The 19,115-nt window shown below is 37.2% G+C and overlaps 1 protein-coding gene and 1 pseudogene across 2 annotated transcripts; both read right to left on the bottom strand.

Annotated features, from left to right (window-relative positions):
* Window positions 1-1,962: 1,962 nt before the first annotated feature.
* LOC308520866 (protein LEG1 homolog) lies at window positions 1,963-14,685 on the bottom strand (the record flags this gene model as incomplete). Its single annotated transcript, XM_081093571.1, has 6 exons — window positions 1,963-2,066; window positions 2,762-3,000; window positions 8,477-8,613; window positions 9,080-9,264; window positions 13,024-13,110; window positions 14,370-14,685. 6 exons carry the CDS (start codon window positions 14,683-14,685, stop codon window positions 1,963-1,965), a joined length of 1,068 nt encoding a protein of 355 aa, XP_080949697.1.
* Window positions 14,686-16,652: 1,967 nt separating this feature from the next.
* LOC308521637 (microtubule-associated protein RP/EB family member 1-like) lies at window positions 16,653-17,455 on the bottom strand (annotated as a pseudogene). The gene has a single exon. The product of its transcript is annotated as a microtubule-associated protein RP/EB family member 1-like (transcript).
* Window positions 17,456-19,115: the final 1,660 nt, after the last annotated feature.

Here is a 19,115-nt window from a genome sequence, read left to right as displayed (position 1 = left end):
TCTGCTGCTATAGAGAAGTCATTGAAATTATATTCTCTGTGTCCTCCCTTATATGTACATGAGCCTATAAAGAATTTTCCCTGAAGAAATTTTGCATACCAACTCTGATTTTTTGTTCCACCTAGCAAAAACGATTAAGCATCTTAATCTAGCTTAACTTGTACACAGAATGAACATCATGGGTGCTTTCCTACCATGACTTCCCCATTCTTGATATAAAAGTAAAAATGACAAAGGGCCAATGTTAAAAAGTAAGTCCAAAAGCACATGAAATGAGGTATGCCTTTATATGCTTGGGTTTACTTCTGTGCTCTCTATTCTGTTATTGATCTCTTTATCTGTCAGTACCATACCGTCTTGATTACTATAGTTTTGTGATGTAGTTTGAAACCAGGAAGTGTGATGCCTCCAAGTTTTGTTCTTATTTTTATGATTGCTTTGGCTATTTTGAGTCTTTTGTGATTCCATAAATTTTGTTTCTTAACTTCACTTATTAGTTTTATTTCTTCATGTTGAAAAATGTCACTTGTATGTAGACCTTGATCAACCTATTATCTGATTTTAAACAGTAGATCTTGGTTAATAAAGCTTTCTTCTAAGGAATACTGATCATATTTAAAATTTTGTTTCTTTTCATAAGGGACAATTTTGATTGAGAGGTAGCTAAAAAATACTGGGACTTCAGTGGAAATAATGGAGTGACACATTAAGTGGAAAAGATATAACTAGTGCCTGGACCTTTGGAAGATGCTGAACCTAACATAATTATTTTGATAAACGGCATCAACAATGTTTTAAATTCCATCAACAATGATTTAAAAATGACAAGTTTTAGATAACTTTAAAAAAATATATTTTTATTGGTTTCAGAGAGGAAGGGAAAGGGAGCGAGAAAGAGAGAGAAACATCAACGATGAGAGACAATCATTGACCGGCTGCCTCCTGCACATCCCACACTGGGCATCGAGCCCACAACCCAGGCATGTGCCCTGCCTGGGAATCTAACTGTGACCTCCTTATTCATAGGTCGGCACTCAACCATTGAGCTATGCTGGCCAGGCATGTTTTAGATAACTTTTAACTCATATTTTAAAAGATGTGCTTATTCCATATAGGAGCTTCAATATTAGCCAAATTATATTTAAAAATAAAATTATAAGTTTTAATGTTTTACACTGTAGTAGCTGAGAAGTTTTCTACTTACATGGTAAAAGTTATTTCTCCAAGTGCTCAGGCACCAAGAAATGGCCTCTTTCTCTATCTGGACTGACAATTTGCTGATACTACAAAGTACTTTGAGCTCGGTCACATATACTTAAAATTTATAAAGTCTCTATTCCAGGTGTCTAACATATCTTTTTTAAATGTCTTTATTGATTTTATTATTATTTTGTTTTTAATCCTCAACGGAGGATATTTTTCCACTGATTTTTAGAGAGAGTGGAAGGGAGAGAAATACTGATATGAGAAAAGCACATCAATTGGTTGCCTCCTGCACGAAACCTGACCAGAGCCTGAGCCAGGTAGGAGCCTGCAACTGAGCCCTTGACTGGAATCGAACCCGGAACCCTTCCATCTGCAGGTCGACGCTCTATCCACTGAGCCAAACCGGCTAGGGCTAACATTGTATTGTGTAAGAATAATCTGTTGGAGAGAAATTTACCTCCTTATCTACCAGTTTAGATTGAATATTGGAAAGATGATCAAAACCTGCCATCAACATAGATGTTTGTATATCCATATGTAACTCAGGCATTCCATAAGATGAGTTTGGCTTCCACCAGATATGTACTGAACTTCTGAGAGTGGCATGGGGAGACCATTGATTATTAACTTCAAAAATACAAAGGTGCAACAGAGATAGTAGGAACCAGAGAAATTTTCATAAAATCTAAATTCTAACATTTAATTGCTTTTTATATGTAACTAAATTGGTCAACATAATTGCATAAATTTAGGCTATTAAGAAATTGGTATTAAGAGTAGCCGCTTAACGAGGAATCGTGCCACGGATCGTGCAGGTTTTACATTCATAACCTTGTTCCAGATTGTAAAAAATTCACCTCCTGTGAAAATAGAAAAAAAAAAAAAGTATATTTTCAGTCAATAAGAGCATGAATACAATTTAGAAATTTAAAAACAAAATAAACTAAATTAAAATTCCTAATTATAGGATTTGGAATATATTAGTAGCTCTGCCTGACAATTACATTTGTCAAAGAATATAAGAAAATGCATTGTGTTGATAGTTTAACAGCACAAATGAAGAGCTATTTATCTTATTTAAGATGAGATCTACTCAAGAATTCTCAAACAATGCAATAGACACAATATTTTATGGAACAAGTCAAGGATAACTACTAAGTATTCTTTTACTTCAACTAAAAATTTTAATGCCCATAGTAGCACCCTTCCCATCCCTGCTTATAATGCTTGTTTATTGGAATGAATGTTTTCCTGGGAGGAGAGGACTAATTGTTGTTCAAATTACAGAAAAGCTGAGTGATATTTGGCAACTCAGCCTTCCTGGACCTTGAAGTTTGTTTATGAACAGATGAAGTAGAACGACTGAATCTACACTAATTCTAAAATGTTGAGATTGAAATGGATTATATTCATTGATATTTTCCCATTTCCAAGAAAGGGAATATTGAGTGGTAAAGAAAAACAAAACCCACAAAGACAGCTCTAAGTTTACATCTGCTTATATGACTTTAATTCATTAATTTTTTTTCATGCATGTTATAGCTCAAAATCATACCTGTGAGTTTATTCATTTCCGAAGTGAGTTTTACTAACGTCAAAAGGGCTTTTTCCCGTATGTTGAAGTTACTTGTGAGAACTATACGATCTTGATCTGTGAGTAGCCTATGTGGGAAACCCACTAATATTTCTGCTGAACTTTCAAAGTATGGGCGATATAATGCTGCCTCCAAAAATTCTATGGTAACTAGAAAGTCCATGCTGAAGTCTCTTTCAGTTTCAGAAGCATAGAATGACCTAAAAGAGGGAGATATTATTAGCAACATGAGTTTTAGAATATTTTATTTTTAAATGCAAATTAAAGCTCAAATGTGTGTTTTCTCTCATATTCCTGAGGATTATTATATAATTTATCGAATAGCTCACTTACCAATTTGTACAATTTCAATATAATAGAGTTAATCCCCATAGTATCTTCTACATTGTGCCTGGCTGGAGAATCTCATCAACAGCCAAAGAAATTTTAAATTATAATTTAAAAAAATTTAATGCACTAACCAATACTTCTCTTACTTTCATTCAATTTATTCTTCATGATTTCCCATTGTATTTCTTCACTATCTAATTCCTATGCTACTCACTTTTCTTAACATCAGTTGTTTTCCACAAAGGAAGTGCAGGGACTGAGTAAAATGAGCCAATCTAATCAGTAGGCTATTACCTAATAGCAGCTTCTGAGAATTGTGCAAGAAAATACATGGTTGATTCTGAAATTTTGAGAAGTTGTGAGATTAAGAACAAAGTAAAAAGATATTATGGATTGAAATTTCACATGTTGAAATTCATATTAAAAAAGAGTAATAGAGACCAGAGCAATCTCTCTCTCTAATATTCAGGGAATTTTCTAAAAGGGATAATTTATACAAAAAGATAGAATCAATATTTAAAAAAAATAAATTAGGTTAAAAGCAAGTTTCAACATATTCCAATAGATTGAAATAAAATTAAAAACAAATTCATAACAAAAAGTAACTAGAAAGTTTTATATATTTGGAAATTAACACATTAGAAGTTAGTCATAGAAAAAAGTCAAATAAATTATAAGACAATATTTATTAGATGTAATGAGAACATGATATATTAAATCTTGTGAAATATAGATAAAACTACACTGAGAAATAAGTCTATAGTCCTTAGTGGATATAAGTTATCTTCATTTTCATCTTGATGTAAATAAAAGTAAGAATAAATAAAAATAAGTTAGCAAAAAGAAAAAATAAATATAGAAGCTAAAGTAGTGATGTGGAAATTAACCTAAAATTAAAATTTTGAAAGTCAAAAATTTGTTCTTGCAAAAAATGTTGCTTAATTAGTAAAATCTAACAAACAGATAGGAAAGAAATCACACCAATTTTACACTAAATCTTCCAGAAAGGCACTTTTTAACTCACCCTGCATCCCACTATATACTTGATAGCCAAAACTAGAAAGAAATGGTAAGAATGGAAAATTGCAGGTCAATCTTGCTTGAGATTAAAAAATTGAATATTATGTTAGTTTATCAAATGTAGTAATGCCTATTAAAAATGGTGGCCAATTTTGTCCATTTCAGAGATTGAAGGTTAATATGCCATGTGAAAATCAAGCAATGTATTTTTTTTACATTAACACAAAAATACAGAAAATTATTTTCCTAAATTAATGCAAGAATTGGCTGATATTTAGTATTCTTCATTAAGAAAATGAAAGTTAAGAAGAGAAGGGCAAATCCTACTAACAAAGGTTATCTATGAAAATCCTACACCTGATTTCACCACTCTTATCCAACATTGTACAGCAATGCAGTAAGACGAGAAAATTTCAACTCTTAGCAGTGAATCACTCGGTTTGTTCATCAAATAAATAAATAAATAAATAAATAAATAGGAAATTAATAAATTACATGATTTGGAAGAAGTAAACACAACTCTCAGTATTTACACAGTAAACTACTTATACAAATAATATGAAGGAAAAACATCCTATTACCTATGAGAATTAATAAGTGAAAAGAGCAAAATATCTAGATACAAAGTTGTACTAAAAACCCTTGTGCTTAAATACCAACAAAAATATATTAAAAATTAAGTTGAAAAATCAATAGCATTAAAGATAATATAAAAACATCAAACATGTAGTTTTCAATGAAAGATGTTAAAGAAGTTGACACAGGAAACCGTAAATCACCACTGAAAAATACTGAAGAAAGATCTAAACATTAATTTTAATCACGTGAAACAGCTGTTTCTGTACATCTTTGAATATTAACTACCTTGTACACAACCTAATAAATGGGGTAAAACTCAGTATTGCAAAGGTATAAATTTCTCTCCTAAATTCAATGAAATAATGCAATCCCAATCTATTTTCCAACATTTTTCTTCCTGCTGGTGAAATTAACATTTAATATTCTAGGATTTTAAAATTATTTCCACATTTAGCTACTGCTACTCGAAGGAGTGAAATGTGACTATATCGAGTATTAGAAAGGAATGAGTCTGGCCAACATGATTCAGTGGTTAAGCATCGATCTATGGACCAGGAGGTCAGGGTTCAATTCCCGGTTAGGGCACATGGCCGGGTTGCAGGCTCGATTCCCGGTGTGGGGCTTGCAGGAGGAAGCCAATCAATGATTCTCTCATCATTGACGTTTCTATCCCTCTCTCCCTCATCCTTCCTCTCTGAAATCAATAAAAATATATTAAGAAAATAAAAAGGGAATTAGGTCACAACTAGTGAACTACAAAGCCAGCAAAGAAGCACCAAAGCTTTTTTTTTAAAAAAAATAAAATGTTGAAGTAATGAACATAACACCATTAGCATTAAAAATGCATGGTGCCAACCTTTATTATAACTGGACAGTTTTTAATACGAAACGAATGGAATAGTCATAGAGTGATGAGAAATAGAAAGAGTCTGCAGTGGCAAAGAAAATAGAAAAACAGTATTTTATGAATAGGTGAAGAGATTTTGCCAAGATCATTATCTAAATCAAAATACATCCCATTCACAAAATCAATATTTTCAATTAAAAATAATAATCTCTCCAAGGTTTTCTGAAGTTCCCATATCAATGTATTGTTATGGGAATAAACATCAAAAAGTTTGTTGAAGGCAATTTTGAGACAAAAATCTCATGTTTAATTACCGAACTTAGATAATTTAAATCTCTGCAACTGGCATTTATAAGATGACCAGAGGCCTTGGACAGGATCAGGCAGCCATGAACAGTGCTGTAGGCAGGAGCACAGAAGCTGACAGTTAAGGAAGACCATGGAGACAAAAGGCCTAGAAGAAAAAAAGCACCAGGCCCAGGATCCTGGAATTCTCGTAAAAGCTCTTAATTAAGTAACTAGAGGCCCGGTGCACAAAAATTTGTGCACTGGCGGGGGGGGGAGGGGGTTATCCCTCAGCTCCACTTGTGCCCTCTCGCAGTCTGGGACCCCTCGGGAGATAACGACCTGCTGGCTTAGACCGGCTCCCAGGTGGCAGAGGGCAGGCCCAATCCCTAGGTACCTGCCCCGCAGCCCCTGGTCGGGCTCAGAGCAGGGCTGATTGGGGAGTTGGGGCGCCACCCCCTGTCATGCACAGAGCAGGGCAGATCAGGAAGTTGCGATTCCACCCTCAGTCACGCACAGGGTAGGGCTGATTGGGGGGTTGGGCTGCTGCCCCTGTCACACTCAAGGCAGGGTCAATGGGGAGGTTGCGGCGCCACCCCCTGTCACGCACAGAGCAGGGAAGATCAGGGGGTTGTGGCGCCACCCCTGTCACATACAGAGCCGGCCGATCAGGGGGTTGGGGTCCTGCCCCCTGTCATGCAGAAAGCAGACCCATCAGGGGGGTTGGGGCTCCATACCCTGTCACACACAGAGCAGGGTCGATCAAGGGGTTGGGGAGCTCCCCCCTGTCACCCACAGAACAGGGTCGATCAGGGGGTTGGGGAGCTCCCCCCTGTCACGCACAGAACAGGGCCGATAGGGGAGTTGGGGCGCCGCCACTGTCACACTCAGGCAGGGCCGATGGGGAGGTTATGGCTCTACACTGTCACACACAGAGCAGGGCCAGTGTGTGTGGGGGGGTTGGGGCACCGCACCCTGTCACACACAGAGCAGGGCCGATCAGGGGGTTGGGGCGCCGCACCCTGTCACACACAGAGCCCCAGGGCGATCAGGGGGTTGGGGAGCTCCCCCCATCAGGCACAGAGCAGGGCTGATCAGGGTTTGGGGCGCCTTCCCCTGTCACGAACAGAGCAGGGCTGATAGGGAGGTTGTGGCCCTGCCCCCTGTCACACAGAGAGCCGCAGGGCGATCAGGGGGTTTGGGCGCTGCTCCCTGTCATGCTGATCCTGGTGCTGCGAGGCATATTACCCTTTTACTATATAGGATAGAGGCCTGGTGCATGGGTGGGGGCCGGCTGGTTTGCCCTGAAGGGTGTCCTGGATCAGGGTGGGCATCCCCACTGGGGTGCCTGGCCAGCCTGGGTAAGGGGCTGAAGGCTGTTTGCAGCTGGTCACACACCCTTCAGGGTGGGGGTCCCCACTGGGGTGCCTGGCCAGTCTGGGTTAGGGGCTGAGGGCTGTTTTCAGGCTGGCGGGTGACTGACGCTCCCAACCTCTCCTTTTTTTCTTTTTTTTTTTTATTCTGGGCCAGCTTTAGCTCTGAGGCTTGGCTCCAGCTCTTAGGCCTCGGCTGCTGAAAGCAGGTATCTGGTTTGTTTGGGTTCTATAATCGAAACACTGTTTCAACTCCAGCTCTGAGATCCCGGCTGGCTGAAAGCAGGTTTCTGGAGTTTGTTTAGATTCTATATTTGTAACAATGTTTCAAACTGCAAGCTCAAAGGCCGGCAGCGGCAGGCGGGGAACGTTGGAGTCCTCCATCACTGAAGCAAGCAAGCCTCATGTTCGCTTCAAGCTTCCTGGCTGCCGGCCGCCATCGTGGCTGGCAGTTAATTTGCATATCACCCTGATTAGCCAATGGGAAGGGTAGGGGAGGTATGGCTAATTACCATGTTTCTCTTTTATTAGATAGGATACCTAGATAAGGCTGACTGATAATTAGCAGCAGACCCCATTGTAGTCATTGTCAACTATTAAATGACATTTCCTATATTTGCTGGGATTTATGTTACGTAGGTAAATTTCACATAGTTTACGCCAATACATTTTTATTTGTAAGAAAAGAAAAAAAAAAGATCATCCCTTTAAGAAATCACTTAAAAAGTATTTTATGTATCAGATGATTGGATGAACTGCATAGACTGCCCGGCAATGAACAGATACTACTTACTTCAAATGATTTTTGTTTTTTGGTAGTGAGGTGTGGTGCTGCAAGTTGAAATCTGACTCAGAATCCCTTGCCGCTGTATTTGCATAGCTACCTTATATAAACATATAAAATCCAAGAACAGAAACGAATTGCATTTTGCATCCATTAAAAAACTTGATTAGATAAAAATAATTATTTTACTATAAACGGAACTGTCAAAAAATATATGAGACTTCCTCCTGGTAGAAGTGTAAACAGCCAGCCATCTTTATTTCAATTGACTTTATTTCGATTGACTATCACTATATGATTCTTCCATGAACTGCAAATAAAACTAGAAAAACGATTTCCTGAGACATTTGGAAAAGATGAGAAATGAATATTTGAGACAAAGAAATTTATACATTATGTTACACAATGCCAGAAAGAAAGGGAAACTTCAGTTGTATCACCTAGAGCAAATAACTTACACGTCAGAGAACTTCGATGTTCCAATATCAATGCCTGCTTGATGGGCCTCCCACATGTAAAGGACCACTGTGTCCTCATCTATGTTGTAATGAGGAACATCTCTGATAATGGAAGTGACCTCTCTGGACAGCAAATACTAGAGAATAAATAATATGATCTATATAAATAGATTATCTCAAAAAAATTAAAATAAATTGAATCACCAAGATCATGATTTCCTAAAATAAAATACTGTGAAATATTCATCTAGCTGGTTGTCTAGAAATAGGTTTATTTTCAAAATAAATTTTAACACTTGAAAATATTAAACTTTTCTATGAACAGGTGTATGCTGATCTATTTGCACAGACAAACAAAATTTGGTAATTATCAATTTTACTGAAATAAATTTTTGTAAATGACATTATACTAATTTAATCATTAACTTAGCACATGTCAGCACACTAATAGGAAAAATTCCAGAGTAGAAAGGATAGAACTATACTTACAGTTTTATCTGCTTTTAAATGTAAGGTCTAATCTATTTTTAAACAACAAATCCCATAGAAAACCTCAATGTCTTCATTTGTCCTACTCATACAAATATAGTCACATTCTTTTACCTGATAAAACCTGTTGGCTAGATCCATAGCTTGTGGGTAGGATGCACGGCATTCTGCAATCGAATAACAGAAGTCAGACCTGTATTCTTCTCGAGATACTAACTCCACCTGGTATGGTAAATCCTTCAGAAACTCAGACTCAATTGCAGCAAGAAAAGACAAAACAATCACATAGAAGTTAATGCCTGTAATGAAGCAGAAGAAAAGTGTCTGGAATCATCAACTGTTTATTCAAAACAGAATTAGTCAAATTACTACGGCTTAGTCTACATAATTTAGCTGGTTTATCCCCCAAACTATGATGTTAAACTTGTTGAATCTAGGAAATGCACAGGACTAGGAGAGCTTAGGGTTAATCACAGTCATAAAGTTTCACATACCAGGGGAACACTCCAGGTACAGGTACTTGTGCATGATCTAACTGAGTCAACATGGTTTCAAATTATTTATATTCTATATTTATTTGCTCCTCAAACAGAAAATACATAATAAGGTTTGGATGAAGAAAACATTTATCTCAGATTGGGTATATATGTAGATGATGCTCAAATATATTCCTTCTGGAGGCTCTTTGTATAAAATGAAGAAGAGGTTTTGAATGAACTGTCTTATTTATCCTCTCAGTTTAGGGATTCATGTTTCTGACTCTCTTTCCAATCAATATCCAATACATTTCCTTAATTTTCAATTTGTTATCTTTCTTCTGGTTCTTGATGCCAACTCATTTTTATCAAGCACTCACTATAGTACTTGTGCATATTCTGTTTTGGACTATTTATCGAATTCTCAATTCCTGTATTCATCTTGTCTGCCAGGATTCTGGCAACTTCCAGTCCTAGATTATTCCTAGGCCTACTCCTCAGCCAGGCTTCGGTACTCACAGGCATGGATCCATGCTTTCTGTTCATGAAATGCATTTTTTGTGTTCCTTCTTGGCAACCAGAGAAAGAACCATAAATATTTTGATTGTTCATCTAGCTGTCAAGGAGCAGCCAAGGTAACTAAGAACAGACGGGAGGAGATATGCATAATAGGAATTTCAAGAAATGTCATTATTTGAAACTTGGTAACTAGGTGACCTCTTTCCACAAAGAATTTTGTTCATTACCAAGTATGACCCTTATTGCTTTAACTGTAATTTGAAAATACTTAGAATTTTCAATTACATTTGACATTCAATATTATATTATTTTCAGGTGTACAGAATAGTGGCTAGACTTTTAACGTACAAAATGATTCCCCTGATAGGGCTTGCACCCACCTTACATTATATGTAGTTATTACAATATTATTAACTGTATTTCCTATGATGTACTTTACAATCCCATGATAATTTTGTAACTACCAATGTGTACCTTTTAATACCTTTACCTTTTTCTCTCAGCCCCCCAACTCTCCTCCCATGTGGCAACCGTCAGTTTGTTCTCTGTATCTATGAGTTTCTTTGGTTTTGTTTATTTTGTGTGTTTTTTTTTTTAAGATTTCACATATAATTGAAATCATATGCTATTTGTGTTTCACTGTCTGAGATATTTCCCTTAGCATAATACCTACTAGGACCATCCATGTTGTCACAAATGATAAGCTTTTATTCTTTTTTATGGCTGAGTAATATTCCATTGTATACTAGTATATGTACCACTTCTTTATCCATTCATATTTTGATTGAAACATTTAATCCATTTGCATTTAAAATAATTATAGCTAGGTATGTATGTATTGCCATTTTATTCATTGTTTTCTGATCATTTTTGTAGTTCTCTGTTTCTTATTCTCTTGCTTTTTTCTCTTATATATTGGTGACTTTCTGTAATGTTGTGTTTGGATTCCTTTCTCTTTATTTCTTGTGTATCAATTGTAGATTTTTAGGTTTAGATTACCATGTTCTTCATATATTCCAAGTTATGCTTATAACAATCTATTTTACATTGATGGTTCCTTAAGTTCAAACACATTCTAAAATCACTAGGATCACTCCCCCTCTCCACGTTTATGTTTTTGTTATTATTTTTTATTTATTTTTGTGTGTTTCCATGTACCCCTTAATTTATTGTTGCAATTGCACATGATCTTTCCACTTTTGTCTTTTAACCTTAGATCTAGCTTTAGTGTTGGCTGATTCACTGCTTTTATTCTGTGCTTGCCTTTCTCAGTGTAGATTTTTTTTTCTTGTGATATTTTCTTATTCATAACTTTGATTTTTTTCTCTACTTCTTCTTGAAGAAGTTAGTTGCTTTAGTATTTCTTGTAATACTGGTTTGATGGTGATGAATTCCTTCAGCTTTCTCTGGTCTGGGATCACCTTTATTTTTGAAATGTGCATTTATAAGATTCATTTTTTCAAACTTTGGTGACAACTCAATTTATATTTTTGAATAAACCATTGACAAGCAGCAGATATATTAAATGTAGTCTATAGTAAAATTGATCTTTAAGACCTAAAATAAGCCTTTCAACTGGAAATAAAAAATTATCAAAATTTTTTGCAGATTGGGCTTTAGGAAAACAAACTGGTACAGATATAAAGAAAATTTACTTTCAAGATATAAGGGTGAGTGTTAAGAATCTATTACTAGCCCTGGCTGATGTGGCTCAGTTGGTTGAGCGTAGTCTCATACACGGAAAGGTTACTGGTTTGATTCCTGGTCAGGGAACATGCCCAGGTTGCATTTCAATCCCCAGTAAGGGGCCTGCAGGAGGTGGCCAAATGATGTTTGCCCCCATATCTATCTTTCTCTTTCTCTCTAAAATACATTTAAAAATATATTTAAGATAAAAAGAATCTATTACTAGCTTTAGAAAAAGCAAATTACTCAACATCTCTCAGCTTCTATTTGATTATTTTTATTATTTTTATTTTTTTATTTTTATTTATTTATTTATTTTTTTAATTTATTGCTTAAAGTATTACAAAGGGTATTACATATGTGTCCATTTTATCCCCCCGCCCTAGACAGTCCCCTAGCCTCCCCTATCCCCCAATGTCTTATGTCCACTGGTTATGCTTATATGCATGCATACAAGTCCTTTGGTTGATCTCTTACTCCCCTACCTCCTGCCCCCCAACCCTCCCCGGCCTTCCTGCTGCAGTTTGACAATCTGTTTGAGGCAGCTCTGCCTCTGTATCTATTATTGTTCAAAAGTTTATAATGGTCTCTATTATCCATGAATGAGTGAGATCATGTGGTATTTTTCCTTCATCGACTGGCTTATTCACTTAGCATAATGCTCTCCAGTTCCATCCATGACGTTGCAAATGGTAAGAGTTCCTTCCTTTTTAGAGCAGCATAGTATTCCATCGTGTAGATGTACCACAGTTTTCTAATCCATTCATCTACTGATGGGCACTTAGGCTGTTTCCAGATCTTAGCTATGGTGAATTGTGCTGCTATGAACATAGGGGTGCATATATCCTTTCTGATTGGTGTTTCTGGTTTCTTGGGATATATTCCTAGAAGTGGGATCACAGGGTCAAATGGGAGTTCCATTTTCAGTTTTTTAAGGAAACTCCATACTGTCTTGATTATTTTTATAAGGATATTAATATGGTAAGGATTGAATTAAACTATATTATCTAAAGTAAGGTGCTTAAGATGCTAGAAAGTAGTAAGTGTGGAATAAATAGTAACTAGTTGGAGAAGGGGCTGGTGGTGTGTGTAATAAACAACAGAATGTCTGAAACACTGAGTACCTTTAAGGATGATCTCCTTTAGTATTTTTCTAAAATTAATAATATTTTGTACATAATTTAGAAATTGTGTAAGACTTACCTTTTTTATTTGTTTTCTTAATTGATTAGCCTCATAAAATTGCACAGAAAATTGTATATCTTCACAAGAAAAATCAGGGTTTACCCCAATTTATCTCATCTCATATAAAAGCAGAAAGAGCAAGCCTTACAGCCACACTCAGTAAAGATGCATGGGAGTGAATATAACACTCACCTCCCCAGCCACTGTTGATAGATACACAGCCAGGAGTTCCAGTGTCATAAGCACAGACTGAACTATTGGGAGGTTCTGAAAATCGATCTGCAGAGTAAACGGGATATGTAAATAATAAAAAAAATAACTCTAGGAAGAAAGTTTAAACTTTTAATAAAAGTCATGAGAAAAGCGGGGGGGGGGGGGACATAAATACTCCCCTCCATAAAAATAGAAAGAGCCTTATTCCTCTTTACAATATGGCCCATTCATAGCATTTCACATTTCATTCACTTTGAGAGCTGAAAGCTTCTCAGAGATGTCAGCTTGTAGAGACCACTAGACCAGCAGAGTGTTTTAAGCCTGTTGGTCACTTGTTTTCTCCGAAATACAAGAGCTGCTTGCAATAATTCACATGTGCAGGAAGGCTTTTTCAATACCAAAGCACCGCACTCTGATCCTTGCTTCCTTCCATACTTTAGCCTGAGTTTCTTGGAAGTCTAATCACTACCAAAGAAGACCACTTGGAAAAGAATGTCATGGAAAATGGGAAACTTGTTCAACTAAGGAACCTTGGGAACAAGGAAATGGAGTCTAGGACTAGAAACAGTAAAGCCAAGTAGAGAAACTCACCTACACGAGAGGAAGAAAAGAGAAGAGCTTTCTAGATAGAAACCCAGAGTTCCAAGCTGAAGCATCTCATCTCTACTCCATGCCCCCATCCTATTGTATCAGTACAAGAAGAGAGTAGTCTAGTTACTAGACCAGTTCCTTCCTGTTTTCATTCCTTTCTTCTGCCTGAATTTAACAAAGAGTAGAAAGTAGAATATATGTTGAAAGCCACATATTAGATACTTTTTTCACTAACAACTTATGAGGAAAGATTAGGCTTTTAAGGAAAAGTACCTTAGTTTGTATGGAACTTCACCCTGGGTTTTATAGTTGAAAGAAGCCTTTGTTATATTTCTTATAATAATCTCACCTCATGAAACAAAGGGGTTTATAGTACCACATTTCTTTGACAAGATTGTCAGGCCTTAAGATGATGATGATATCTCAAAAACTGAAGATTTTGAAACTAGAGGGGAAGATTTCTTCTCTAAGTAGTATTCTTATAAATTCATTTTAAAAACTGTAATTTTTACCAAAAAAGTCTATAAAATGTGAAGAATAAATATGCCAAATGATTTTACTAATAAAAAATCATTTGCTCAGGTCATAAGAAGGTCTGAATAGAAAAAGTAGTTATATTGACTACTTCATGAAAATTCAAATAATTACATTTAAACATATTAACTATAATGACACTCGCAGTAGTGAAGAAGGAAAAAAGCAACATTTCTTGGAAAGAATTAAAATGTACATACCTGTTTCATATAGCTGTCCATAATATAAGGTGAGTGCCCACAATACATTGTCTGTTTTGTTTTTTCCAAATCCAGCAAAATATCTGTTTGATTTTTCAATAAGGATTTTATACATTTTTAATCGATCAATATATTTCCAGGGATCAATGATTGTTTTGTTATTCTGTACTGGAAATTCTGCTATGTCCCCATTAATCTGGTACCAAAAGGGGGGGTAGATGTCATTTTCATCTGTGGCTGACCCTGGATTTGGGGCCAATTCCACAGAAAAAAAACTCAGGAATAGAAAAGTGGGGGTAATCAAAGAAGACCACATCTTCTCACTGGCTGTGTGCTTTAGCCTAAATCTCAGCTTGTAGAGACAAACTATAATTATAGAGCTGAGGAGGATCAGATGATATTTTTCTGCCAATTAGAAAATGGGGAATCTCTGAGTGGATGATACTCTGACCAACCAGCACCCGAATAGCTAATGATATGTGATGATAATAAATGGGCATCTGTCAATGTAGACATGGTAATTAGACTAATTAATGGCACTAGATGTTAAGATATCAACGACGGTCCTTTTTTAGTTAATTTTTTAATGATTTTTATTTTTTATTTTATTTTCTCTCTCTTGAAATACAGAATTTTATTTAGAAACTGCTTAAAGTAGAAAAAAACAACACCCTGTCAAGAAAGACCAGGTGGAAAAAGGGTTCAAAATAAAATGGAATTTTAGGGCAACAAAAGTCTAAAGGCCACAAAAGAGAAATAGCACCACTGTTATTTGAACAACTGCTAGTTACTTGCATTTTTGGCATTGTTAATCACTGAATCTGGGTTTCTCTCTGAATTTCACACAGAGTATGCACTACACAACAATTTATTATAAAATACCTGCTTTCTACACACATTTTAGGATAAACTACCACCATCAACAAATCAATACAATTACATCAGGGGCCGAACAAGCTCAGTAGTGGGTGACACATTTTGCAGAATTCTGCCAAGCAAAGGAACCGAATAGGCTGTAGGCAAAGCAAATGAGGGGTGTTAAGGAATGAAATAGTTGAAATATTAAAAATTAATTCAGACATGGTACTGTATTTTCTGCAAAAGAAAATTAACATTTAGTAACATGCTAACGAATTTTATCTCCAAAGAGATTAGTGCACTGGCAAAGTACTCTGATAACAGTGAAGGGCTGCGGACAGCAGGTACCAAAACACCCAGCCTTGCAGATCTCAAGGTAGCGAAGGCCTTCACTGATCACTCCCTTCGTCAGAAGTCCAAAAAGAACTTGCAGCATGATCACTTGCCTGCTGAACTTTCACTCGAAGCAGCAAACTTTAAGGAGCCAAACAGGAGTCCCCGGTGGGCAAGGAATGAAGAAAAACATATTAAATGTAAACTTAAAGACAGCAAAATGGGACACAAACCCCCACTCAAATCCCAGAGATGTGGGCAAGTCCCCAAAAGTAGTTGTTAGATTTTAAAACTGAACACACCTCATTTCCCAAAGACATAATACACAGAAATTTCAGGGGTAACTGGAAAAATCATCAGAGAAATGCTCAATGAATATCAAGTTATTCAACTCAAATATCTCAGGGCTGAAACATACCCTCTATTCATTCAGCTAACAATGCCTCTCGCAGAGATGCAATTGGTCAAGGACACCAAATGGCTTTAGAGAGCAACTTCTTAAATTTTCCTTCTGGGCCAAGGTGAGGCCTATGAAGATTCAAGCAGCTCTGCAAGGCCTGTGAACAGCAAGTTCTGAAGGTTCCAAGTTCTGGTCCTTCCTTCCCAGACACAAGGGCAACACACAAACTCCCTTCAGGTTACATTTTATATTTTGAAATATGCAAACGTAATTCAAATACTCTTTAGGCATTCATTTATTAAAACGTTCTCTGCCAAGATTTCACGTTAGCTTAAAATTAAATTCAGACTTTGCATTTCACTACTGAGGTATCCACCTCAGCGTATCACATAAAAACACCTTCCCCAGCAGTCAGTGTTACCAGCATCCATACGGTGAGCCCATGGTCAGCCTCTTTGCTCCCTAAGTGAACCAACTAGATGTTAATACTGCTCTGCTACAAGGTAAAAGCTCCTAACTCAAACTTATTGAAAAAAGAGTGAAACTTCTGCAAAGTGCACTTTAAGAAGAGGTACTTTTTGCTTATGCAAAGAAAGCAGTGAGTCCTCTAGAAAAAATGAAAGGGAGTACTTTACAGGTAAGCACATGATTTGGAGGGAAGAATTCGGATGTTGCTCTGCTGGTCCAAGCTGTTAATACTCTCCTTGTTCCTCCTGTGGGCCCCCTTCATCAGGCATCACAAAGCCTTCACCTGTGGCATCGAGAATGTCCACAATCCTCAGCAATACAGGGTTGTTTTCCCCCTCGTGCTCCTGGCAAATCAATTCAATGTCCCTTAGCTTCCCAAAGGAGAAATCTCTTTCTTTCTCCAAGTCTTCGAGGGTAAGTTTCAATACGTTGCCCTGCTGCGTCAGGTCAGCTGCTTCGTGGTCCCCATTGCTCACACCAGGATTCTTTCCACCACACCGGGCCGGCCTGAGGGTTGCCGTAGTTCTGTGTGTCGCAATGGGACTCTGTGGAGCTGCACTGCTAGAGCTGAGAGGTTTCTCCGCTTTGTTCATAGCCGGAGCAACAGGGGAGGGAGCCATGGCAGTTTTTGACCTTGTCTGGCGGCTACAAGGTCATAGTCTTTTCCATCACAGTTTGCATCCAAAAACTTCTTGAACCACTGAACGAATTCAAAATTGTCCTGAAACTTTCCTTTTACTAATCTGTCCACAGGAATTATTTTGTCAACACCCATCCTCTTAAAACCTGCTTGTAGTATTTTGAAGTTCTGGATGTATTCATGTTCTAGCTTAGCTTGAAATTTCACTTTCTTCAAGGCAATGGAGCCAGGGGACAGCATGTCCATAGACTGACAATAGGCAGCCCCTGAGCACAACTGTTCGACCTTTGTCAGATTCAACTGCAGAGACTCATTGATCCAGGCCAGCATGTCATGTCGACTTAGGTTATCACTGGTGACTGACGTTGAATATACGTTCACTGCCATCTTCGGCTCGCAGAGGAACCACGTCCACTGCTGTGCCCGGCTTCGGTTCCGTCCTAATTTTTTTATGATTTTTAAATTGATTTTTAGATAGAGAGGAAGGGAGAGAAACATTGATCACCAGACTCCTGCATGCCTCATACTGGGGTCAGGCCTGAAACCCAGGCATGTGCCCTTACACCAACAACTTTTGGTGCATGGGATGACACAACCAACTGAGCCACACCGACCAGGCATGACAGTCCTTTTCAAGAGGAAGGAAGGTTCAGTAGATCTATCTAGTGTTGAGAATCTGAAAGAGTGGGGAAAGCTTTAGTGTAGATGATCTAAAAGTCAATCAACTTCAATAAACTTTTTCATTAGATATCTTAGGAGACTGAATCAGTGGGCACTATCTACTTCCTATGTACTTTTAAGTGTCACTGGAAAGAAATTTTCCTTTAGTTCATCTTCAGTATAGCTCTCCGTATACACCAGTAAGCAACTGCTTCCCATCTCTTATCTACCCTTGGCCATCAGAGTCACCCTCCTTTCTTTTCTGAATGCATTATAGCAATTGTATTTATAGCACTTCACAGTTTACAATGCGTAGAGAGTGCCTGGGAAGGCACATGAGCTGATTGTTGGCTGAGTCCAGTGGCATCGGCAGAGCCACATCCTGGAAACATACCTTGCCAGAGGCAAGTATGTTCTCAACCTGACCTTTAGCTCAGGCCACAGTGGGTGGGATTCATTATCTGATTTCAGCAATTATCCAGGCTCAGCCAGGAGTGACAATCACAAAGAAGCCACAAGAATGAAGAATTGCAGCTTGATCATTAACCATGATTTCACATAATTTCCTTTGTCTTCAACTCTAGTAAAACTTCCTCGTATCACACTGTATATAATAAACGCTCTGCACTAGCTCTGGGTCACCGTCTCTCCATCTGAGCGCAGTGTCCCACCTGGTCCCAACTTTACTTAAAGTCTTTGTGTCTGTCTCTTTTATTCCTTTTCTCAAGCCCCAGCTGCCCCTACTCAGGACTCATCCGCTCTCTAGCCATGCTGGTTGCGGCTCGAGAGAGGAAACTTATAACAATGTACTGTCATTTACATACTAAATATTAATTGTGTATCAACTAATAAACACTTTGATATTTACCAGAGTATTAAGTAAATAATTGTCCATAGTGCCTTAAAATTTAGAGATTCTTGCAAACAAATTAATAAAATATAATGTTTTACATGCTAATAAAGATATATACAAAGGTTAAGAATTCTGGTTCAGGAGCAGGGGAAGGTGAAATAGGAAAATTAATTCAAACTGGATGTTTTATCTGAAATCAAAGAGTTAACTAAGAATAGAAAATGCAAACAAGTAGCATAAAACTTAGAGAGATGAAATATCATGTGCAAAGATATTAAGATAAACATATGAGAAAAAGAATGTTCTGAAAATGAGGGCCTATGTGTAAAATCATCAGAAATTAGGTTGCTAACTTAGGACATGACCAGACCGAAAAGGTTAATTCATGTTAATTTGAACAATGAAGTAACCTTTAGTGACTTTAATCTTGTGATATTCATTGTCTTCTGTTTTTATTTTAGAAAAATTAATCATATACCTGTATTTCTAACTGAATAAATCTAAATACATATTTTCTGCTAACATTTTGTTTTA

Source organism: Myotis nattereri (assembly GCF_964212035.1).
Source record: "Myotis nattereri genome assembly, chromosome: 6".
Lineage (NCBI taxonomy): Eukaryota > Metazoa > Chordata > Mammalia > Chiroptera > Vespertilionidae > Myotis > Myotis nattereri.
This window is presented reverse-complemented; position numbering and strand designations above follow the sequence as displayed.